This window comes from Danio aesculapii, chromosome 25 (genome assembly GCF_903798145.1).
Source record: "Danio aesculapii chromosome 25, fDanAes4.1, whole genome shotgun sequence".
NCBI classification, from domain to species: Eukaryota; Metazoa; Chordata; class Actinopteri; order Cypriniformes; family Danionidae; genus Danio; species Danio aesculapii.
This window is the reverse complement of record NC_079459.1, coordinates 5,313,481-5,332,004: the sequence shown is the minus strand read 5'-3', so window position 1 is coordinate 5,332,004 and position 18,524 is coordinate 5,313,481. Positions and strand designations below refer to the sequence as shown.

General features: G+C 37.1%; 1 protein-coding gene across 1 annotated transcript in view; it reads right to left on the bottom strand.

The window, feature by feature from the left end:
• The window catches only part of LOC130219694 (phospholipid-transporting ATPase ID-like), a 62,189-nt gene that overhangs the window by 1,936 nt on the left and 41,729 nt on the right, over positions 1-18,524 (bottom strand). Inside the window, exons 17-28 of the mRNA XM_056452155.1 lie at positions 17,619-17,734; positions 14,857-15,021; positions 13,876-13,987; positions 13,674-13,779; positions 12,499-12,646; positions 10,727-10,910; positions 9,930-10,153; positions 8,316-8,399; positions 7,988-8,233; positions 6,271-6,409; positions 5,083-5,213; positions 1-919 (exon numbers count right to left, since the gene is read on the bottom strand). The exon at positions 1-919 is cut by the window's left edge and continues 1,936 nt beyond it. Coding sequence (XP_056308130.1) covers positions 632-919; positions 5,083-5,213; positions 6,271-6,409; positions 7,988-8,233; positions 8,316-8,399; positions 9,930-10,153; positions 10,727-10,910; positions 12,499-12,646; positions 13,674-13,779; positions 13,876-13,987; positions 14,857-15,021; positions 17,619-17,734 — 1,943 coding nt within the window. The 3' untranslated portion in view covers positions 1-631. The remainder of the gene's footprint in view (positions 920-5,082; positions 5,214-6,270; positions 6,410-7,987; positions 8,234-8,315; positions 8,400-9,929; positions 10,154-10,726; positions 10,911-12,498; positions 12,647-13,673; positions 13,780-13,875; positions 13,988-14,856; positions 15,022-17,618; positions 17,735-18,524) is intronic.

Here is an 18,524-nt window from a genome sequence, read left to right as displayed (position 1 = left end):
TGGCGAGAAAGCAAAGTTCCTTCATTATTATTACTCCAGAATGAGAGTATAGTTCCATCAGCTTAGAAAATAACATCTTTTCACTTTCCATCAGTCTAAGTTCACGATGTCACTGCTTTTGAGTCGAGCTTTAATTGGGAAGATTATCTAAACATCTTTTTTGTCATTTTTGAGATGCTAACGGTCTAATCTGATTCAATGATTTATGCTAAGCTAAGCTAAAAGTGCTCCAGAGATCGACTGAATGAACTTAACTCAATTCTTTAACTCCAAAAAGGTGTAGTGTTTCTTTGAACATGAGTGTCTAAAAAATTACCTAAAGGGTTAAAAAGAAGTTCTTAAAACCTGGAATACAAAAACTGTGCCTTTCTGAGAAAACATCGAACCTTTTGAATCGTGTGCCAGAAGAGGTGAGAATACAAAAATGAATCTCGGGTTCAATATAAACGGACGCCCTTTGAGACGGGAACTGATTTGCAAGAGAGCAGAAATGAGGTGAAAGGAATGATCTGTGCTTCATTGTGCTGGCTCTTTGGAGTCTCCTGTGCATGTGTAGCCCTCCTGTAGTCTGTTCACAATCCATTATCATTAAACACAGACGCTAAATCTTCAGATGCTAAGTAAAGGGCTTTTATCTGGCCTCCAAGTCTTCCACCGTGACCTCTTGTTTGTGCTCACTCTGCCTGCTGTTGGCTGAGGTGTTGTCCTTCTCTTCGGGGGCTCGGGAGGGTGAGGACAGTGGGTATGTAGAAGTAGAGGATGTGGGAACCTTCATGTTCTTGCCGGAGGTGATGAGTTCTCCGTATCCCTGCTGGTGGGAGAAAGCGTAGGCCGAGCGACGAGAGCTGGTCCTGCGGACTCTCCTGAGGTTCTGCTCTTGAGGACGCTGCCGCCTTGTGGCCTGCTGGAGTAAACGCACCTGCGGGAGGGCAGACGATTCAGGAGATTATGATGATGCACATGACCATTTGACTATTCAATTCAATTCATCTTTATTTCTATAGCGCTTTCACAATGTAGATTGAGTCAAAGCAGCTTAACATGGGAGTTCTAGTAAATAAAAACGGTGTCAGTTCAGTTTTCAGAGTTGAAGTTGAGTTTAGTTCAGATCAGTGTGGTTTAATTTTCACTGCTGAAAGTCCTAACAAATCCATCGAAGTTCCAAATATACTAAATCCTCATTCACTTTGTTTATGTGCACCCTCATAATGTGATTATAATACGATTTTGGCAGTGTTGCAATTAAACTACTTTATTTAAGCATACAACAATTTAAATGCGAATAAGCTCATAACTAGTAACCGTAATTACTTTAAACAAAAAGCCATACACTGATTTTAATAGCAAAAGCTTAAGGGATAGACACAGATCAGTCTACACTGTAAAAAATATAAGCAAACCAGCAGTTTTCTGTATTTTGTGATTCGTGTTTTTATTTTTCCCTGTTCATTTATAATTTTGAGTTGCATTATGGCATCTTGATCTTTCTTCCAACAACTTTAAACATTGAAACGTTTGGAAAAGTGATTTTTATGAACATTTTTAATAGTTTAATGTGATATATTGTGTGGGTTGGTCTTATATATTACATTACAAAAACCTTGTAATAAACTGCCAGTACATTTTCTGTCATTTTACAGACTTGTTATCACTCTATATCAGGGGTGTCCAAATTCGATCCATTCTTTGTAGCTCGCTTAAATGATCTAAGATGATTTGGTAGATCCTGGATCTTTTAATCTTGATAACTGATCTCTGGCTAATTTGGTTCTTCAAACAAGTTCGCGAATCATTAAAATGTCTGAATGAACTGATCTGAGATCGTGGAGTCTGTTGTGAAGGACAGATCTATCGATCCTCGAAATCATGATCAGCAATGCAACGATTGGCTGACGGCACAGCAGCGTAACGACATCATCTGATTAATATTCAATTATCCATGTGAGCAAAATTATATAAAATTCATAGTAAACGGTTTGGTAAATATGATACGCAATAACTTTCCACCTTTGTTGTTGGCTGCAGGCTTTATACTTTCATGTGTCAAGAGTATTTAGCCATTTATTTAGTTTTATAGTTAGAGTGGATTTTCTTTATTATAGTAGCCTAGGCCTATTTTAGTTTCTTAATCGGCGTAAGAAATTTAAAATATTTTGCATTTTGATATTGGTAAAAGCGTCTGCAACTTTTGTGAGGCATAAATCACCGGCATATTAGCTGTCAAAACATGCATAATTAATTCTTTATAAAAACAAATAAACAAAAATCAGCTGAATATTGTGCATGTGTATTATCTTACAGAAATTGTACTAAAGCTGGATCGGTACCTTTAAATAATACGCATTTGTATCTTAAAAAATCCATTTTTCTCTTTGATCCCCTTGAGGAGAACCACCCAGGTTTTGTACTTTTATTTACTAATTTATATATCTATTTAAACTTATTTGTATATATACATAAATATAATGAATTATTTAATATTAAATATTATTCATTATTATAAATTATAAATGTGTATATATAACCATTTTTTTTACTATAACTTACTTTTTTCCTACGTGTATACAATCTATAGATTACTACTGTAAGAAAACATCAGCATTTGATACATACTTTCAGTATTACCTTTGCTTGAACTGACCCGATCTAATCCTGTTTACATGAAATAATCCTGCTCCCTAGCAGGTATGAGCTACCAGAACTGTTGCTATGACAACAACTTTCAGATGAATTTTGAAGAACGAAACAATCCTGGATCGTGTCAAATCGTCAATAACCAAATCCAGCTAGAAGAACGGACCCCTGGAGGGCTGCTCTCCTGCACAGTTTAGCTACAGCTTCCTTCAACACACCTGCCTGGAGGTTTCTAGAATACCTAGAAAGAGCTTCATTAGCTAGTTCAGGTGTCTAACTGGGGTTGGAACTAAAATATGCTGAACACCGGCCCTCCAGGACCGAGTTTGGATATTATGTAAATATACTAAAATGTAAATAAAAGTCACTTTGTGAATATTTAATGTTGAAAATTCAACTCTACAGTTCGCCAGAGCAGAGATCAAGCTTCCATAATGCAACTCACAACTGTAAATAAAGAGAAAACACTTGAGAAAACATTACAGTGACATTGTGCACATGTTTTTCTTTAAAAGTCCCAAAAAAAAAACGTGCATCCACTCATATTAAAAAGTGCCTCACGTGGGTCTGTGAGGTGAATAATGGCCTCCTGTAGTGAATCAGTGCATTTTTATAAGCAAAATACTCATATTTAAAACAGTTTTGTGTAACTTTCATGAGAGATTGCCTTGTTCTTCCTCTTTCGCCGTGCATTTTTTGGTGCATTTAGTCCCACCAGGTGACTGGATGATTCACTTTCTGTTGCTCTTGTAGGCTCACACAGAATGTATGTGTACAGATATCTGCAGATTTTTAGCCCAAAATTGAGTTTATTTATTTACTTGTGTAAATGTGTGTAAATATATATTTGTTCCGTTTTCATATTAATTTCAGTAATAATATTGACTAATGTGCAAATGTATAAAATGTTTTTATGTACAATACAGTTTGTAAAGTAATATTTTCTTCTCTTTTTTTTTTTAAGATTTATTTTTGGTCTTTTTGCCTTTATTAGATAGGACAGTAATAAGAGAGAAAGCAAAGTGGGAGAGAGAGAGGGGGGTAGAGTCAGGATATGAACTCGGAATGCCCTGAAGTGCTACCGCAGCGTATATTGGCGCGCTAACCACTAGGGTTTTGTGCCAACAGTAAAGTAATATTTTCTGTCTTTTAGTATATATACAGTTGAAAGCAGAATTATTAGCCCCTTTGTTTATTTTTTTCTCCAATTTCTGTTTAACAGAGAGAAGATTTCTTCAACACATTTCTAAAAATAGTTTTAATAACTCATTTCTAATAACTGATATATTTTATCTTTGCCATAATGACAGTAAATAATATTTGACTAGATATTTTTCAAGACACTTGTATACAGCTTAAAGTGACATTTAAAGGCTTAACTAGGTTAATTAGGTTAACTAGGCAGGTTAGAGTAATTTGGCAAGTTATTGTATAAGGATGGTTTGTTCTGTAGACTAAAGAGGCTAATAATTGACCTTAAAAAAATTGAAAAATGTAAAACTGCTTTTATTCTAGCCGAAATAAAAAAAATAAGACTTTCTCCAGAAGAAAAAATATTATCAGACATACTGTAAAAATGTCCTTGCTCTGTTAAACATCATTTGGGAAATATAAAAAAAATAATAATTCAAAGGGAGTCTAATAATTCTGACTTCAGCTATATTATATGAGAGACTTGCTTTGTTTACCAAACAAGTGGATCTAATTGGATTTCCAATGCAAACCTTAAATAAAGGTTTAAAAGGAACCTCATTTTTTTATTTCACGTTTTAAGTTTTGAGTTACATTACTCCCAAAATCATAAATTTGCTGATTTTTGTAGTAAATTCTGTGCAGAAATAGCAAAAAAATTTCAGCAGATTTTGACAGGCCCTCATGTGGAATTGAGATGAAAGTGTAAGCGCAGGGAAGATATTAAAAAATGCAATTCAAGAAGAAAAAAAAAGGTCTCCTTCTGGCTTATGTCAAAATGTACTTGTTTTGACTTCTAATTTGTGACTCTGCATTTGTCCTACAGCACCTGCCGGAAAGGCTTCACACTTCTGTCCAGCTGATGGCGCTAAATACACACAAAACCACCTCACAAAAAGAAAACAGAAGTTGCACGAAACTATTTATAAGGGTTTAAATATGGACATTTTCTTACAACAATTTGCTACTTTTTTTTCCTTTTGGGTGTGAGGCACTTTTTATTATTGATGGACACACTTTAATGGACTTGTTTTAATTTGTTATAAAAAACTCATGGCATTGAGCTGAACGCAAGATAACTGAAATACTGACTGAAATAAAAAAAATAAGTATGCCTAGGATGACTTGAGTGTGTAAATCATAGGCTAATTGCCAATGATTTCAGCCTAGGATCAGTAAACTATTTTCAGGTTCACAAATGGCACACATAATACTGTTGAGTGTGCAACTGCTGAAGTCATCTGTAAATGTAGTGACCTTGTCAGTGTGTGTGGGATAGAGGTCAGTCTTGATGAAGCGGACTGCCAGCATGGGCATTATACACACGACTGTGGTGAGGAGGATGACCAGCCACACGATCTTCTGATTCAGAGAATTACGTGCTGAACCTACAATCAAAAACAAACAAAGCATCTTTAATATCGCCTGGAAATTACTGCTAGGATGTAGTACTTTTAAATGTGTCAGCCGTTTCTTTCAGATTCTTTTAGATTACGCTTATTTTACCAAAATAAAACATGATCATGCCTTGATTTTTAATGATTTAATTAAGACAGTAAGGTCTGACTTTGCTTAGATAAAAGCCTTGTCACTTAACAGAATAATGTACAGTATAGAATATAAAGTCATGCTGCAGTGGAAACAGAATGAATATTGTGTCTGACTCCATCATGATCTTGGAGGAATGCATCCATACATCTCTGCAATGACTCAAATCACTTATTAATAAAGTCATCTGGAATGGCAAAGAAAGCGTTCTTGCAGGACTCCCAGAGTTCATCAAGATTCTTTGGATTCATCTTCAATGCCTTCTCCATATTCCCCCAAACATGCTCAATAATGTTCATGTCTGGTGACTGGGCTGGCCAATCCTGAAGCACCTTGACCTTCTTTGATTTTAGGAGCTTTGATGTGGAGGCATGAAGTATGAGAAGGAGCCCTATCCTGCTGAGAATTTGCCCTCTTCCTGTGGTTTGTAATGTAATGGGCAGCACAAATGTCTTGATACCTCAGGCTGTGTGTCATCCACTCTGCAGATCTCTCACACTGCCCCCATACTGAATGTAACCCCAAACCATGATTTTCCTTCACAAAATGACTGATTTCTGTGAGAATCTTGGGTCCATGCAGGTTCCAGTAGGTCTTCTGCAGTATTTGTGATGATTGGGATGCAGTTCATCAGATGATTCATCAGAGAACTCGAACTTCTGCCTCTTTTAGAAATGATCAACTCGAAGTCAAGTTATTATTTGTTGCTCTTACAGCTGGGATTGTTGACAAGACTTTTGTCAGGTAGTCTAAGGTTTAGTCTATAACTTCTGGCAATCTATTTTCTGTGCACTCATGATGTATTATTAGAGTACATTTAGCTAAACTCCTGATTTGTAAGCCGTTTTGGAAAGAAGCGTCTGCTTAATGTAAATGTAAGCATGTTTTAATTCTTACCTATGAAGGGAAACTGATTGGGAAATATGGTAAAAATCCCGTTGCTGTTCATTGCAAAAAGTATTGCAAAGTAAACGGCTAGACTGCCCCAAACGAAGAAGTGGTTCACCGCAGTCCAGTAGTTTGTATCAAGCCCAATCTGAAACGAAATGTTTACATAAACTTAAGCTTCATGCTTCATGATTATTTGCATTATTTTTAGCACTATATTGTAACTGTGTGGTTTATATATCATAAAAATATCCTTTCATACATATTTAGAATTGATTTAAGAACCACAGAGCAGCTCCAATATACTAATCAAATGTAATTTTTTGTATTTATAATTATTATAATCATATTATTATTGTTATTTTATATTTACATAACCCTTATTATATTTATATTATATTTATTGTTTATATATATATATATACATTCATTCATTTTCTTTTTGGCTTAGTCCCTTTATTAATCAGAGGTCGCCACAGCGGAATGAACCACCAACTTATCCAGCATATGTTTTACGCAGCGGATGCCCTTAATGCCACAACCCAACACTGGGAATGTATATATATATATTATATATATATATATATATATATATATATATATATTTATATATATATATATTATATATATATATATATATATATATATATATATATATATATATACATATATATATATATATATATATATATATATATATATATATATATATATATATACTTTATTACGATAAACACTGAATTACACAAGCATTTAATATGGACTTGAGGTCATGAAAATAACAATAGAAAAATGAAGAGTCCACTTAGAAAATTCTCAGTTTCTCTTGATTTACAAGTTAGATTTTTGTGTAATCAATGCTAAAATGAAATTTCTTCCAAATTCAAATACAAGGTCAATCAATATTTGGTGGAATAAACTAGATTTCAGTCACAAGCAAAGACAATATATCAATTTCGGGAGAAAAGGCAATAAATTACAATCTTTTTATTTGAAATTTGAAAGAACTGTGCAGTCAAAATTAACAGTAATTCAATCAATATTGAAAAAAAAATACAATAACTGCTATGTGCTACATGTTGTCATTTTAGGGCAGTTATTAAGGGTTAGTTCCCTCAAAAATTAAAATTCTGTCTTCAATTGCTCACCCTTATGTCATTACATAAACGAGAATATTTTAGATGAAATCTGAGAGCTCTCTCATCCTCCATAAACAGCAATGGCCATGAGATATTCAAAGCCCAGAAAAGGATCCAAAAACATGTTTAAAATAATTCAATGGTTCTTCAATAGTTCAATGGTTTTTCCGTCTTCAATGGTTTGACAGTAATCATACGACACTCCAAGAACACTTTTGTGCAGCAAAAAACCTGTAAAAATGACTTCGTCAATGTCTTCAGATTAGGGTTTGTGTCTACTATGGCAAATATGATGCTTGCATGTTTTGATTTAATGGCAAATATGTCCTATTGCCCATAGTAAATATACACCCTGACCTGTGTAGAAGACAAAGTCAAACAAAGTCATTTTTACAAACACATTAACTATTTTGACGATGTTGTTGGTTCCTTTTCTGGTCTTTGAACATCTCGAGACCGTTGCTATATATGAAGAATGAGGATTTCATTCAAAGTATCGTTATTTGTGTTCGGAAGATGAAAGGAGAACAACATGACGGCAAGTAATCCATCATTGTTGGGTGGACGAACCCTTTACAATGACTCACCTGAACACTGACCACGATGACTAGAGAGGTGGCGATGGTGACCGCGAAAGCCTGCTGGTCGGAGATTTGAGCGCCGTCGTCTCTCACCGCCAGCATGAAGGCTCCATACGGGATGAAGAAGAGGATGAAGGAGGTGTAGACCCCCTGCAGCGTACAGGTGAAGAACTTCCTCTTGTTGAAGAGCTGGTTCAGCTGACCCGGTCTGTACAGGTTGGGGTAGCGCAAACTGTACTGCTCGTTCACATCCTGAAAATCCACAAATCTTAAGTTAAAAGGTTGCCGTTGCGTTTTGGTGGCACTACATTGAAATATTTTAGACCATACTAACCTGGTCAAACAGACCCATGGCCAGAACAGGAAGTGAGGTGTAGACGATGTTGAAGAGTGTGATGAACCACTGGTCATATACAGTCTATAATAATGACAAAAACATTATTCAGGATTTTCAATGGAAATGACATACTGGAGATCAAAATAAAAAAACTAGCTACATCTTCCTAAATTTCGAGGTCACTTAGCCCTATTAGAGTTATCATAACAGGGATTTTAAGAATATTTTATGAATGACATATTTTGATGCTTAAAAACACTACCTATGTTTCCATCCAAAAATTCGAACTAATTTTTTGTGTTAAACTGAAATATCACATAAAACATTTGCGAATAAATCAGCATTTCCATCTGACGTGTCCAAGAGTATAAAATCATCATTTCCAGATAAACTGGCTCCAAATATCAACAGTAAAACAGAATTTGCTGTGGTAGGAGAAGCCGCGTGAATTTCTTCTTTATTTAATAAATGACTTGCACCTCAATAGACAATGCCAACACGCAATGAACGCGTGGTGGCGTTTAAAGGCATGGGATGCTTTTGACAGTTCTGGAGGTCATTAATAATATAATAACACTAATACTGAGATGGTTAAGGCGTTTTAGAATTACTAAAACAATATTTCAGATGTTTTACAGTGTGCTCAGCCTGCTGATTTGTCCATTCACACACATTTTTATCATCACATGACCTCTTTAACAAAATCACATGACCTTTATTTAATGCGCATACCGAAATTTGTTTGGTAAAAGAGTTTCCATCGTAGTTCATGCTAATCTTTTCTTATCGAATAAAACGTTTATCCTAGTCAGTTTTTTTCAGTTTTATCATCAACCATTTTTTATGTGCATTTCCAAAATGCCTTCAGCTCAATCCCTAATTTATTAAGGGTTGCCACAGTGGAATGAACCGCTAACTACAATTAAGTTGCTTCGCAAAGTTATTCACTGTTTCAGTCTTCGAAATAGCACATGCTAGGGACACCTGCTGGTCAAAATTGTGTAAATGCAACAAATAACTTGGCTAAAATGGGCATTTTCAAACACACTGCAAATGTTAAATTAAAAGTATAACTTAGCAAATGTACTTAACTTATCTCATTAAAATATCTACAAACTCGATCAGGTAAAAAACTATAAAACCTGTTCAGTTCATCACCACTGATTCACGTTGAATTACACTTGCCCCTAGTGGAGATCCACTGAAATTTCATAGCAGTATTGACGTGTTGAAGCCCCGTTTGCGGAAATCACATGAACAAATTTTGACTCAGTGTTTAACGGCTCTAACATTTCAGAAATGTTATGCTGAGTTCACACCAAATGCGGAGCACCATGTCACTTGCTTTAGTTTACTCACGGGATGTTTTTCACCTCAAAAGGCCACTGAGGTAAATTCCACACATTTGTGGCAAATGCGATCACTGTGTTTTCCACTAAAGATAAAACTGTATTTGTTTTTTGTCGTGGTTATTTTGTAAAACATTTCTAGCATACAGCTAACGTTCCATCAAATTTTGAACAATGAGGATTAAATTATTTCAGAAAAAAAATAAGCATCCATAAATTGTTCTCCCCTATATTTGCGTCATTCACAGTGAGAAGTTTTTACCTGGGCGGAGAATCCACAGAGGAACCCGTACCAGAAATGCACCAGTGTGAAGGCGAAGTTCTTGTAAAAGAAGTAGCAGAGGAAGTTGCACATGCGGTGATATGACCACCGGCCGTGGACCAGCAGGAGGCGCTGCAGGTAGCGGAACTGGGCAAACGAATAGTCAGAGGCCAAGACCGCCTGCATGCCCTCCTGCCCACTGATGCCCACGCCGATGTGAGCAGCTAGGAGAGACGGCAGACACAGTATATACACACATTACACACAAATTACAACACCAGCACTTTCCATAGCAATTACTCTATTACAGCGGCAGTGCGTTTGTCTCAAATTTTACAGCTGTGTGGCATATACATCACATACACCACATCATGCAGAGTATTCAGAACAACACAGATACAGATAGACAAACTGGCAGTGAGATAAACAGACAGACAGACAGACAGACTGATAGATAGATAGATAGATAGACAGATAGATAGATAGATAGATAGATAGATAGATAGATAGATAGATAGATAGATAGATAGATAGATAGATAGATAGATAGATAGATAGATAGATAGATAGATAGATAGATAGATAGATAGATAGATAGATAGATAGATAGATAGGCAGGCAGGCAGGCAGGCAGGCAGGCAGGCAGGCAGGCAGGCAGGCAGACAGACAGACAGACAGACAGACAGACAGACAGACAGACAGACAGACAGACAGACAGACAGACAGACAGACAGATAGATAGATAGATAGATAGATAGATAGATAGATAGATAGATAGATTTAACATGGTGTCTTACTCTTGATCATGCTGACGTCATTAGCTCCGTCTCCAATAGCCAGCGTGACGGCTCTCTTGTGCCTCTTGATGAGCTCCACCACCAGGGCTTTCTGCAGAGGAGTGACCCGACAGCAGATCACCGTCTTACACAGACACGCTACATCCACTAGGATCTGCTCCAGCTCCGCTTCCAGGGCATGAGCCTTAGTTTCAGATCAACACACAATCATCCAGGTTAGAAGCTCAGCTCTCTGAGCATAGTAAACATAGTACAGTAAGTGTATTTATGCACACACACACACACACACTATAATTTGTTGTTTTACTCCACAGAACTCCATATAAAAGCCTGAAACTTTTTTGCACAGGCCTAAAGGGTTAATGATGCCAACTGATGATCGATAGTAAAAATTAGACGTTTGACCTCTTCCCAACAGGGAAAACCACCAACAACGAAGAATACATGAATATTTGGTGTCAAGGCTTTGCAATCCAAAAATGTGGTTATAATGGAAGTCAATGGGGCAAAAACAGCCACCAACATATCGAAAGGGTAGTCCATTTAAACAATACACAAGGGTTAAGACTGTCAATTCACTTAATTTATCATTTAAGTCCTGAGTTGATGCCAGTGGTCTCAAACACACATTTATCCCAGCAAGACCAAATTCAGCCACTCTTTACCCTAAAAACCACAGATTTCATGATAATGCAGAAGGAAATGTTCTGTCTGAACTTGCAGGATCATCATTAGGATTAGCTTAGAAACTAGGTTATTAGATTATTAACTATGCTAGAGACCATCTTCTCGATGAGAAGTTTGGGCTCGGGAGAGCCCACTTGTCCTGTGGGGGCGTTTGCAGCTGGATACGTGATGGACGGGTGGGAGAAGTGGCGCATCGTGTGGCTGGCTGCTCTGTCTCTGGAGGATATTGAAGATATTTACCTATTCGGAACTTTGATAACAGAGTTTCTGCTGATGGGCTTATGCGGGGCCCTGGGGTATCGACGATTGATGAAAGCGGTCAGTGCTGCTCAAAACTCCACCAGGCTGGCCGGCTTGATTGAAACGCTGATGGGTAGGCTCGCTAACATTGGGGTGAATCTAGCGGCTTTGCAACAAGATTTGGCCAGATCTGGAGACGAGTGACAGACATTAAATATCCGTGACATTGGCAGATATTGACCTAAAGTTGAAGTACTTTTCTACTCTTTCGGCTCCCCTGTTTTTTTTTCCTGCCAGACGGCCTTGGCTGGAGAAAAACAACTTCTCCCGGATAGCAAGATAAGGAGACACTCTGAAATTCCTGCTCGCTGTCAAGGACACCTGTTGGATTCTACAGGCTTACACACACACGCATACACAGCTACAGATAGACAATCACCACCTAGCCCCTCATCCCACGTCTACGTGTGCTTTCACCCACTGGAGGGGATAGGCGGGTCTGTGACCAGCGCTCTTTAGCTGCAGGACCGGATGGCTGCCCGCCCTCATCGAACTATATCCACATCCCCTGTTCCCATCCCCTGTTGCGATGTTTTGTCTTGTCTGTGTGTGAGGTGAGAGGGAGTTTTTTTCGCCTCCCTCTCTTGAAATGTATCTTACTTCCTTTTTCTAAATGCTACCTCCTGTGATCTGTCTTCCCCTGAAAATTGTGATGTTTGTGTATGGTAGGAGGGGGTTCAATTTCACTATACGGAAGTGTATGTGACAAATAAAGGCCTGATTGAATAGATTAACTAGCTTAGATTATTGAGATTTATTGCAGTTAAGTTGGATGTTCTTCTTACCAAACTGTGTCCGTTGATGATTAAAGCGTACTCTGCAATGATAGTCTCCTCAAAGACAGAGTCAACTGAGTACAATTCTGTCTTTTCCATGTCGAGACCACTGCTGAATTTATCTTTGCTGGGTCCCATGATTCTCTCTTTAGCTGTCCTGTGTACAAAGCCAGAGAAAAAGTCAATTATATTTACAATAACACATAATGGGTCAATTCGGTGCAACAAAACAGGCTGCAAGACATTTTTTTAAGGATTTGTTCGGAATGGCAGCAAGAGTTGTCATTTTGTTTGTGAATCTCCTTCACTGGAGTCTAAGTGAAAACATAAATTTCTTTTTAAAACTATGTGAAAATTAATTTAAGAAAGGGGTCATATGATTTGTTTCATGTTTCTTTGGTCTCCAAGTGTAAATCTTTCAATTTTAAAAGTTGTTTGTGCCAAAATATCAGAGACATTTTACATTTCTGCCATCACAGAAGTGCAAGTTACCATTCCCAAGGTAAGGTTATAATAGTTTTGTATTTTTCAATAGTTTTAGTTTTTATTTCGTTTTGACTTTTTGTTTTCAAATTCAGTTAGTTTTAATTAGTTTTTGGAAGTAGATTTACTAGTTTTTATTAGTTTCTATATTTTGAAATGACTTTGAAATGAGTTTTAGTTTAGTTTTTATTAGTTTTAGTTTGTTTCTAAATAAGGATATTTATTAGGTGCAAGATTCAAAATCAATAGAATAACTATTGTATAATAATAAAAACTTGGCCATACATTTTTTGAAACCTGTATTTATACATGAACACATACATGATCGTCTACCAATACCATACCCATCCTCAACTTCAAATACAACAGCCCACAAAATATAGCAGCCTTAAGTATGTTCGCCAGCCACATTACTCATTTTCACTGTGTACCAGATGCCTCCGAGCCCAGAGAAGTCAACGGCGCTTCTGGACACTGTTAACATAGGGCTTCCTTTTGGCATAGTACAGTTTTTTTATTTGTGTTTTCGGTACTGTCCCAACTTTTTCTGATTTAGGGTTGTAGTGGAAAATAATGTGTTTTTTGAACTGTAAACACATCGCATTAGACCAAATACACCAAATATCATTCTCTGTATGAACATCCTATGACTCCATGTGAAAAATAACTAGGAAAACAAATATACCAAAAAGTGAAATCACCTGAGCTCCTTTTGAACCTCAAGCATAGTGTGACCTGAGATGATAAAGACCTCGTTCATGTCGTCTCTGAGCATGTTACAGGAGTATCCGATGTTCATCGCCGTCTCTGCAGGCGCAATAGGAATGGACAGTGAGAATGTGTCTGGATTAAGGCTGACTAGTCTTAAATGGTTCCTGCGTGTACTCATTTGCGCTGGTTTACCGAGTTTGTCCCCGGTAAGCACCCAGATCTTGATGTTGGCCAAGGTCAGGCAGGCGATAGTTTCTGGAACTCCTTCCTGAAGTTTGTCCTCTATGGCTGTAGCTCCAAGCAGCTTCAGCAAAATGAGAGAGATGGAGGTTTTAAAAGCAAATTAAGTCATTGTGAATGATAGTGGTTTATCTGTCTATGAAAGAACATTTGTCATCTGCTATTGTAGATTAGGCTGCCCTCCCAAACTGGCACAAAAAATGACAAAGAAAGGATTGACGGACAGAAGGATAAACAAAAGACAGACAGAAAAATATACATAAACGAAATAGATAAACAAAAGACAGACAGCTGGACAGACAGGCAGATAGACAAACATAGATAGATAGATAGATAGATAGATAGATAGATAGATAGATAGATAGATAGATAGATAGATAGATAGATAGATAGATAGATAGACAGACAGACAGACAGACAGACAGACAGATAGACAGATAGATAGATAGATAGATAGATAGATAGATAGATAGATAGATAGATAGATAGATAGATAGATAGATAGATAGATAGATAGATAGATAGATAGATAGATAGATAGATAGATAGATAGATAGATAGATAGATAGATGGATAGATAGATGGATAGATAGACAGACAGACAGATGGATGGATAGATAGCCAGATGGATGGATGGATGGATGGATAGATGGATGGATGGATGGATGGATGGATGGATGGATGGATGGATGGATGATGGATAGATAGATAGATAGATAGATAGATAGATAGATAGATAGATAGATAGATAGATAGATAGATAGATAGATAGATAGATAGATAGATAGATAGATAGATAGATAGATAGATAGATAGATAGATAGATAGGTAGATTTATATAATACACATTAACTGTTGAGGTTTCATACACTTCAGACCTTTATCAAGATCAGATCTAAACATCTGCTGAAGTGAAGCTCTGCTGTGATTTACCATCATGCCCTGCTCGATTTCTTCATACAGAGCGCCCAGTTTCTCTTCTCTGTTGTCTAGTGCAGTGCTGGCGAACAGCAGCTTCTTCGTCCACTCGTCAAACACGTCTTCGTCGAGGTCTTTGTACGCCAGCGCTAATGTCCTCAGACCCTCCCCGGCGAACTCCTGCCACACACATCCATTTAGCAGAGCGATATATTTATCTCTCAGCGTGAAAGCTGAAACTTCAGTCAATTACACTGCAGTAAATATTCCTTCAGCGAAAACAAGAAGCACAATGATCTGACCAAGGCCTGTTCGCTAACGTTATCCACAAGCGTCTAAAAGCATGCTATTTTTATCCTGTTAGCATAGCTTCTCCTATGACATCAGTCTAATTGCTCTTTGAAGAGCCACAGAAAGCTGTAAATGAGACATGAATGATGAACAGCAGCTTGTAATATTATTGCAGGCCATCAACTGCTTTTAGACCAACAATTCCAGCTCTAGACCAGTGTTTCCCAACTCTGTTCCTAAAGGCACACCAACAGTACACATTTTCAACCTCTTCCTAATCAAACAACCCTGAATCAACTCATCAGAACATAAGAAGAGACTCCAAAACTTGGGTCAGATAAGGGAGACATCCGAAATATGTACAGTTGGTGTGCCTCCAGGAACAGAAACACTCAAGACGATACATATTATGGTTCGTAGATCATGGTTTGAGCATTTCAATGCTAATATTTTGTTACTGAGGGAAATCATATGGTGTTAATAATAAGCAGATATCAGAGCTTATCAGAATCTTGAGGATTTTAATGATTCGCACAGCTTGAAGCTGTTAAATGTGTTTTTATAAAGTATTTTCCACCTGAAAATTCTACAGGAAGCTTAATGGAGTTAATCTGAATAAAACGAGAGCCGTCTGTGCTAAGATCAAGCTTTTAGCCCGGGAGAAAATGAGCCTCATCTGAATGTGATTGTGCCATTCTGACACTCAAATTGTGCATTTAGTGTCATTTGTCAAGTGAAATGGAGTGTATCTACATCTCTGAGTGTCACAATTCCTCACTGCTATAATATTCTAGATGTTGAGTGAAGTAGAAACAAACCCAGAATGAAAGGTTTATGATCTAAGTCGTTGGAAGTGTTACAATTACTTCACATGGGCCAATGTGAAGTAGCAGTATCATACCGTAATACTTTTTATATGCTAAATGAATACATGGAACTCCAGTGTAGTTGTTATACATTACAGGCACATATTATACCACGATATTAAGCCACATTAGCCTGCATTAACCTCAGAACTATAGCAGGCAAAAACATGGTATTACCACAGTCAATCCCATGCATGATTTAACCTTGGTAGTGTATCCAAATTCCATGGTATTGTCATGATGAACTTCCAACATCATTGTTTTACTATGCTACTGCATCCATATAACATGTTATAAAAGTACATGCTCAAAAGCCATTATCATATTACTATGATAAATGCCTCAACACATGATCTATAATTACATGATACTATAATTAACGGTACTATATAGCTAGTAGCTACTTATTTTTTATTATCGTATTATTTCCTAAATGTTGTTAAACTTAAAACTTAATAAAATAAAATCTTTGTTAATTTTTGTTTAGTTTAGTTTAGTTTTGCTTTGGTTCTAAAATTGGTACATTGAACCGTGTATTTTTACAGGTATTTCATACCAAATACTGAAATTTTAGTAATGTTATGCTGCATTCACACCAGACGCGGATGAAGCATCAATTGAAAGTGATATACATGGTAAGTAAAAGACGCAAAGACGCGAATAAACATCCTGTGGTGCGATTCGTGCGAATGAGGTGACGCGAATGATGGGGTTCATGCAAATAAAGCGGCATATTGCAAAAAACGCTCGAGTTGGAAATTCTGAACTTTACCGGACATTCATGCTGTGTTAACCAATCAGGGGCTTGCTCTTGTAGGAGCGTGATTATGGCATAGTGCATGTTGTTGGTGTCTCGAGGGGAAAACCTCTTCGGACAACAGTTCATCAAACTGGGCTCAGCTCAGTCTGAAGCACCGCTGAAAGCCTCCATCATCCATGTATAGTTTCTGTTGATGAACTCACACCTCTGAAAGTATTTAGTGGACTCAGACACAGCGCCGAACAAATATACACTGTTTTTCAGCCTTCCTAAAGCACATAAAGCAAGGCTACTCTCTCAATAAAATTCATGTTAGCCATTTAGCAGCAAAGCTGGATTCACCAGGCAGACAGAAGCCCTGCCTATGATTCTGCGTCTATTGTAAAGTGAATTTGATGCACAAATGAAGCGAATTTGAAATGATGCACAAATGAAGCGAGTGAACTCAAAATATTTATGTGTCTATTTTCGCGCGAATAGCACCATTTATTCGAGCATGCCATGTCTGGTGTGAACGCAGCATTACAACCATAGTTATAACCACAGTACATACCTCAAACATTGTCTTATTGCAGTATTTCCCAACCCTGTTCCTGAAGGCACACCAACAGTGCACATTTTCAACCTCTTCCTAATTAAACCAACCCAGGCTCATTCTGATTGCGTTCCCCCTATATACACTTCTGGAGAGCGGCAAATACGTCCCAGGAGCTATGTTTTTTTGAGTTAAAATTTAAAAACATGATTATTCCCAATAAATCATACCATTTCCAATTACCATTGTGCTGTGCTGCCAAAAACAGTAATATCATGGTACTCTTTGATAGATTTTAGTTAGTAGTTTAGTGGTGGTGACTTACATTAAGGTGCTCTGAGGTAGTAAACATGAGCTCTTCATTAGACGGGTCCAGCCTGTCGAAGAGTATTGTGTCAGCTCCTTTTGAGTAAAGCTTTAACTGCCCCTTTGGGTTCCTCACTGCGAAACAGACAGGAAATGAGAGTGCTGCTTATAAATGTCTAAGTACACAATAAAACATCTTCAACAGACCGTCCAGCTATTGATTCCTCTACGTGAATGGATGAATTATGCATACAGACTCATGGAAAGAAGTATGTCAAGGAGGATTTCAGCTTTTGTGAAGTATTAAATGTATGAGGAGACTAGATTGTGAGACTGATTAGATAAAAATGTTATAAGCAGTGCTGAGAGATGAGAGCCAACATAATGAGGCCGATGGCTAATGATAATGAGTGATAACTGCATGCCACATTGGTCTCGACTTTTGTGGAGGAGCTCCAGAAGGATATATGAAGCAATGATGACAATAGAGGTAGAGAAGGAATGCTTAATCCTGTTCCAGCAGATATATAGTTGAAGTCAGAATTATTAGCCCCCCTTTGTTTTTGTTTTCTTTTTTAAATATTTACAAAATGATGTTCAACAGAGCAAGGAAATTTTCACAGTATGTCTGATAATATTTATAATATTCTTGTGTATTCTGGTGAAAGTCTTATTTGTTTTTTTTTTGGGCTAAAATAGATTTTTTAATTTTTAAAAAAATAATTTTAAGGTCAATTATTAGCCCCTTTAAGCTATTTTTTTCAATAGTCTACAGAACAAACCATCCTTATACAATAACGTGCCTAGTTACCCTAACCTGCCTAGTTAACCTAATAATCTAGTTAAGCCTTTAAATGTCACTTTAAGCTGTATAGAAGTGTCTTGAAACATATCTAGTCAAATACTATTTACTGTCATCATGGCA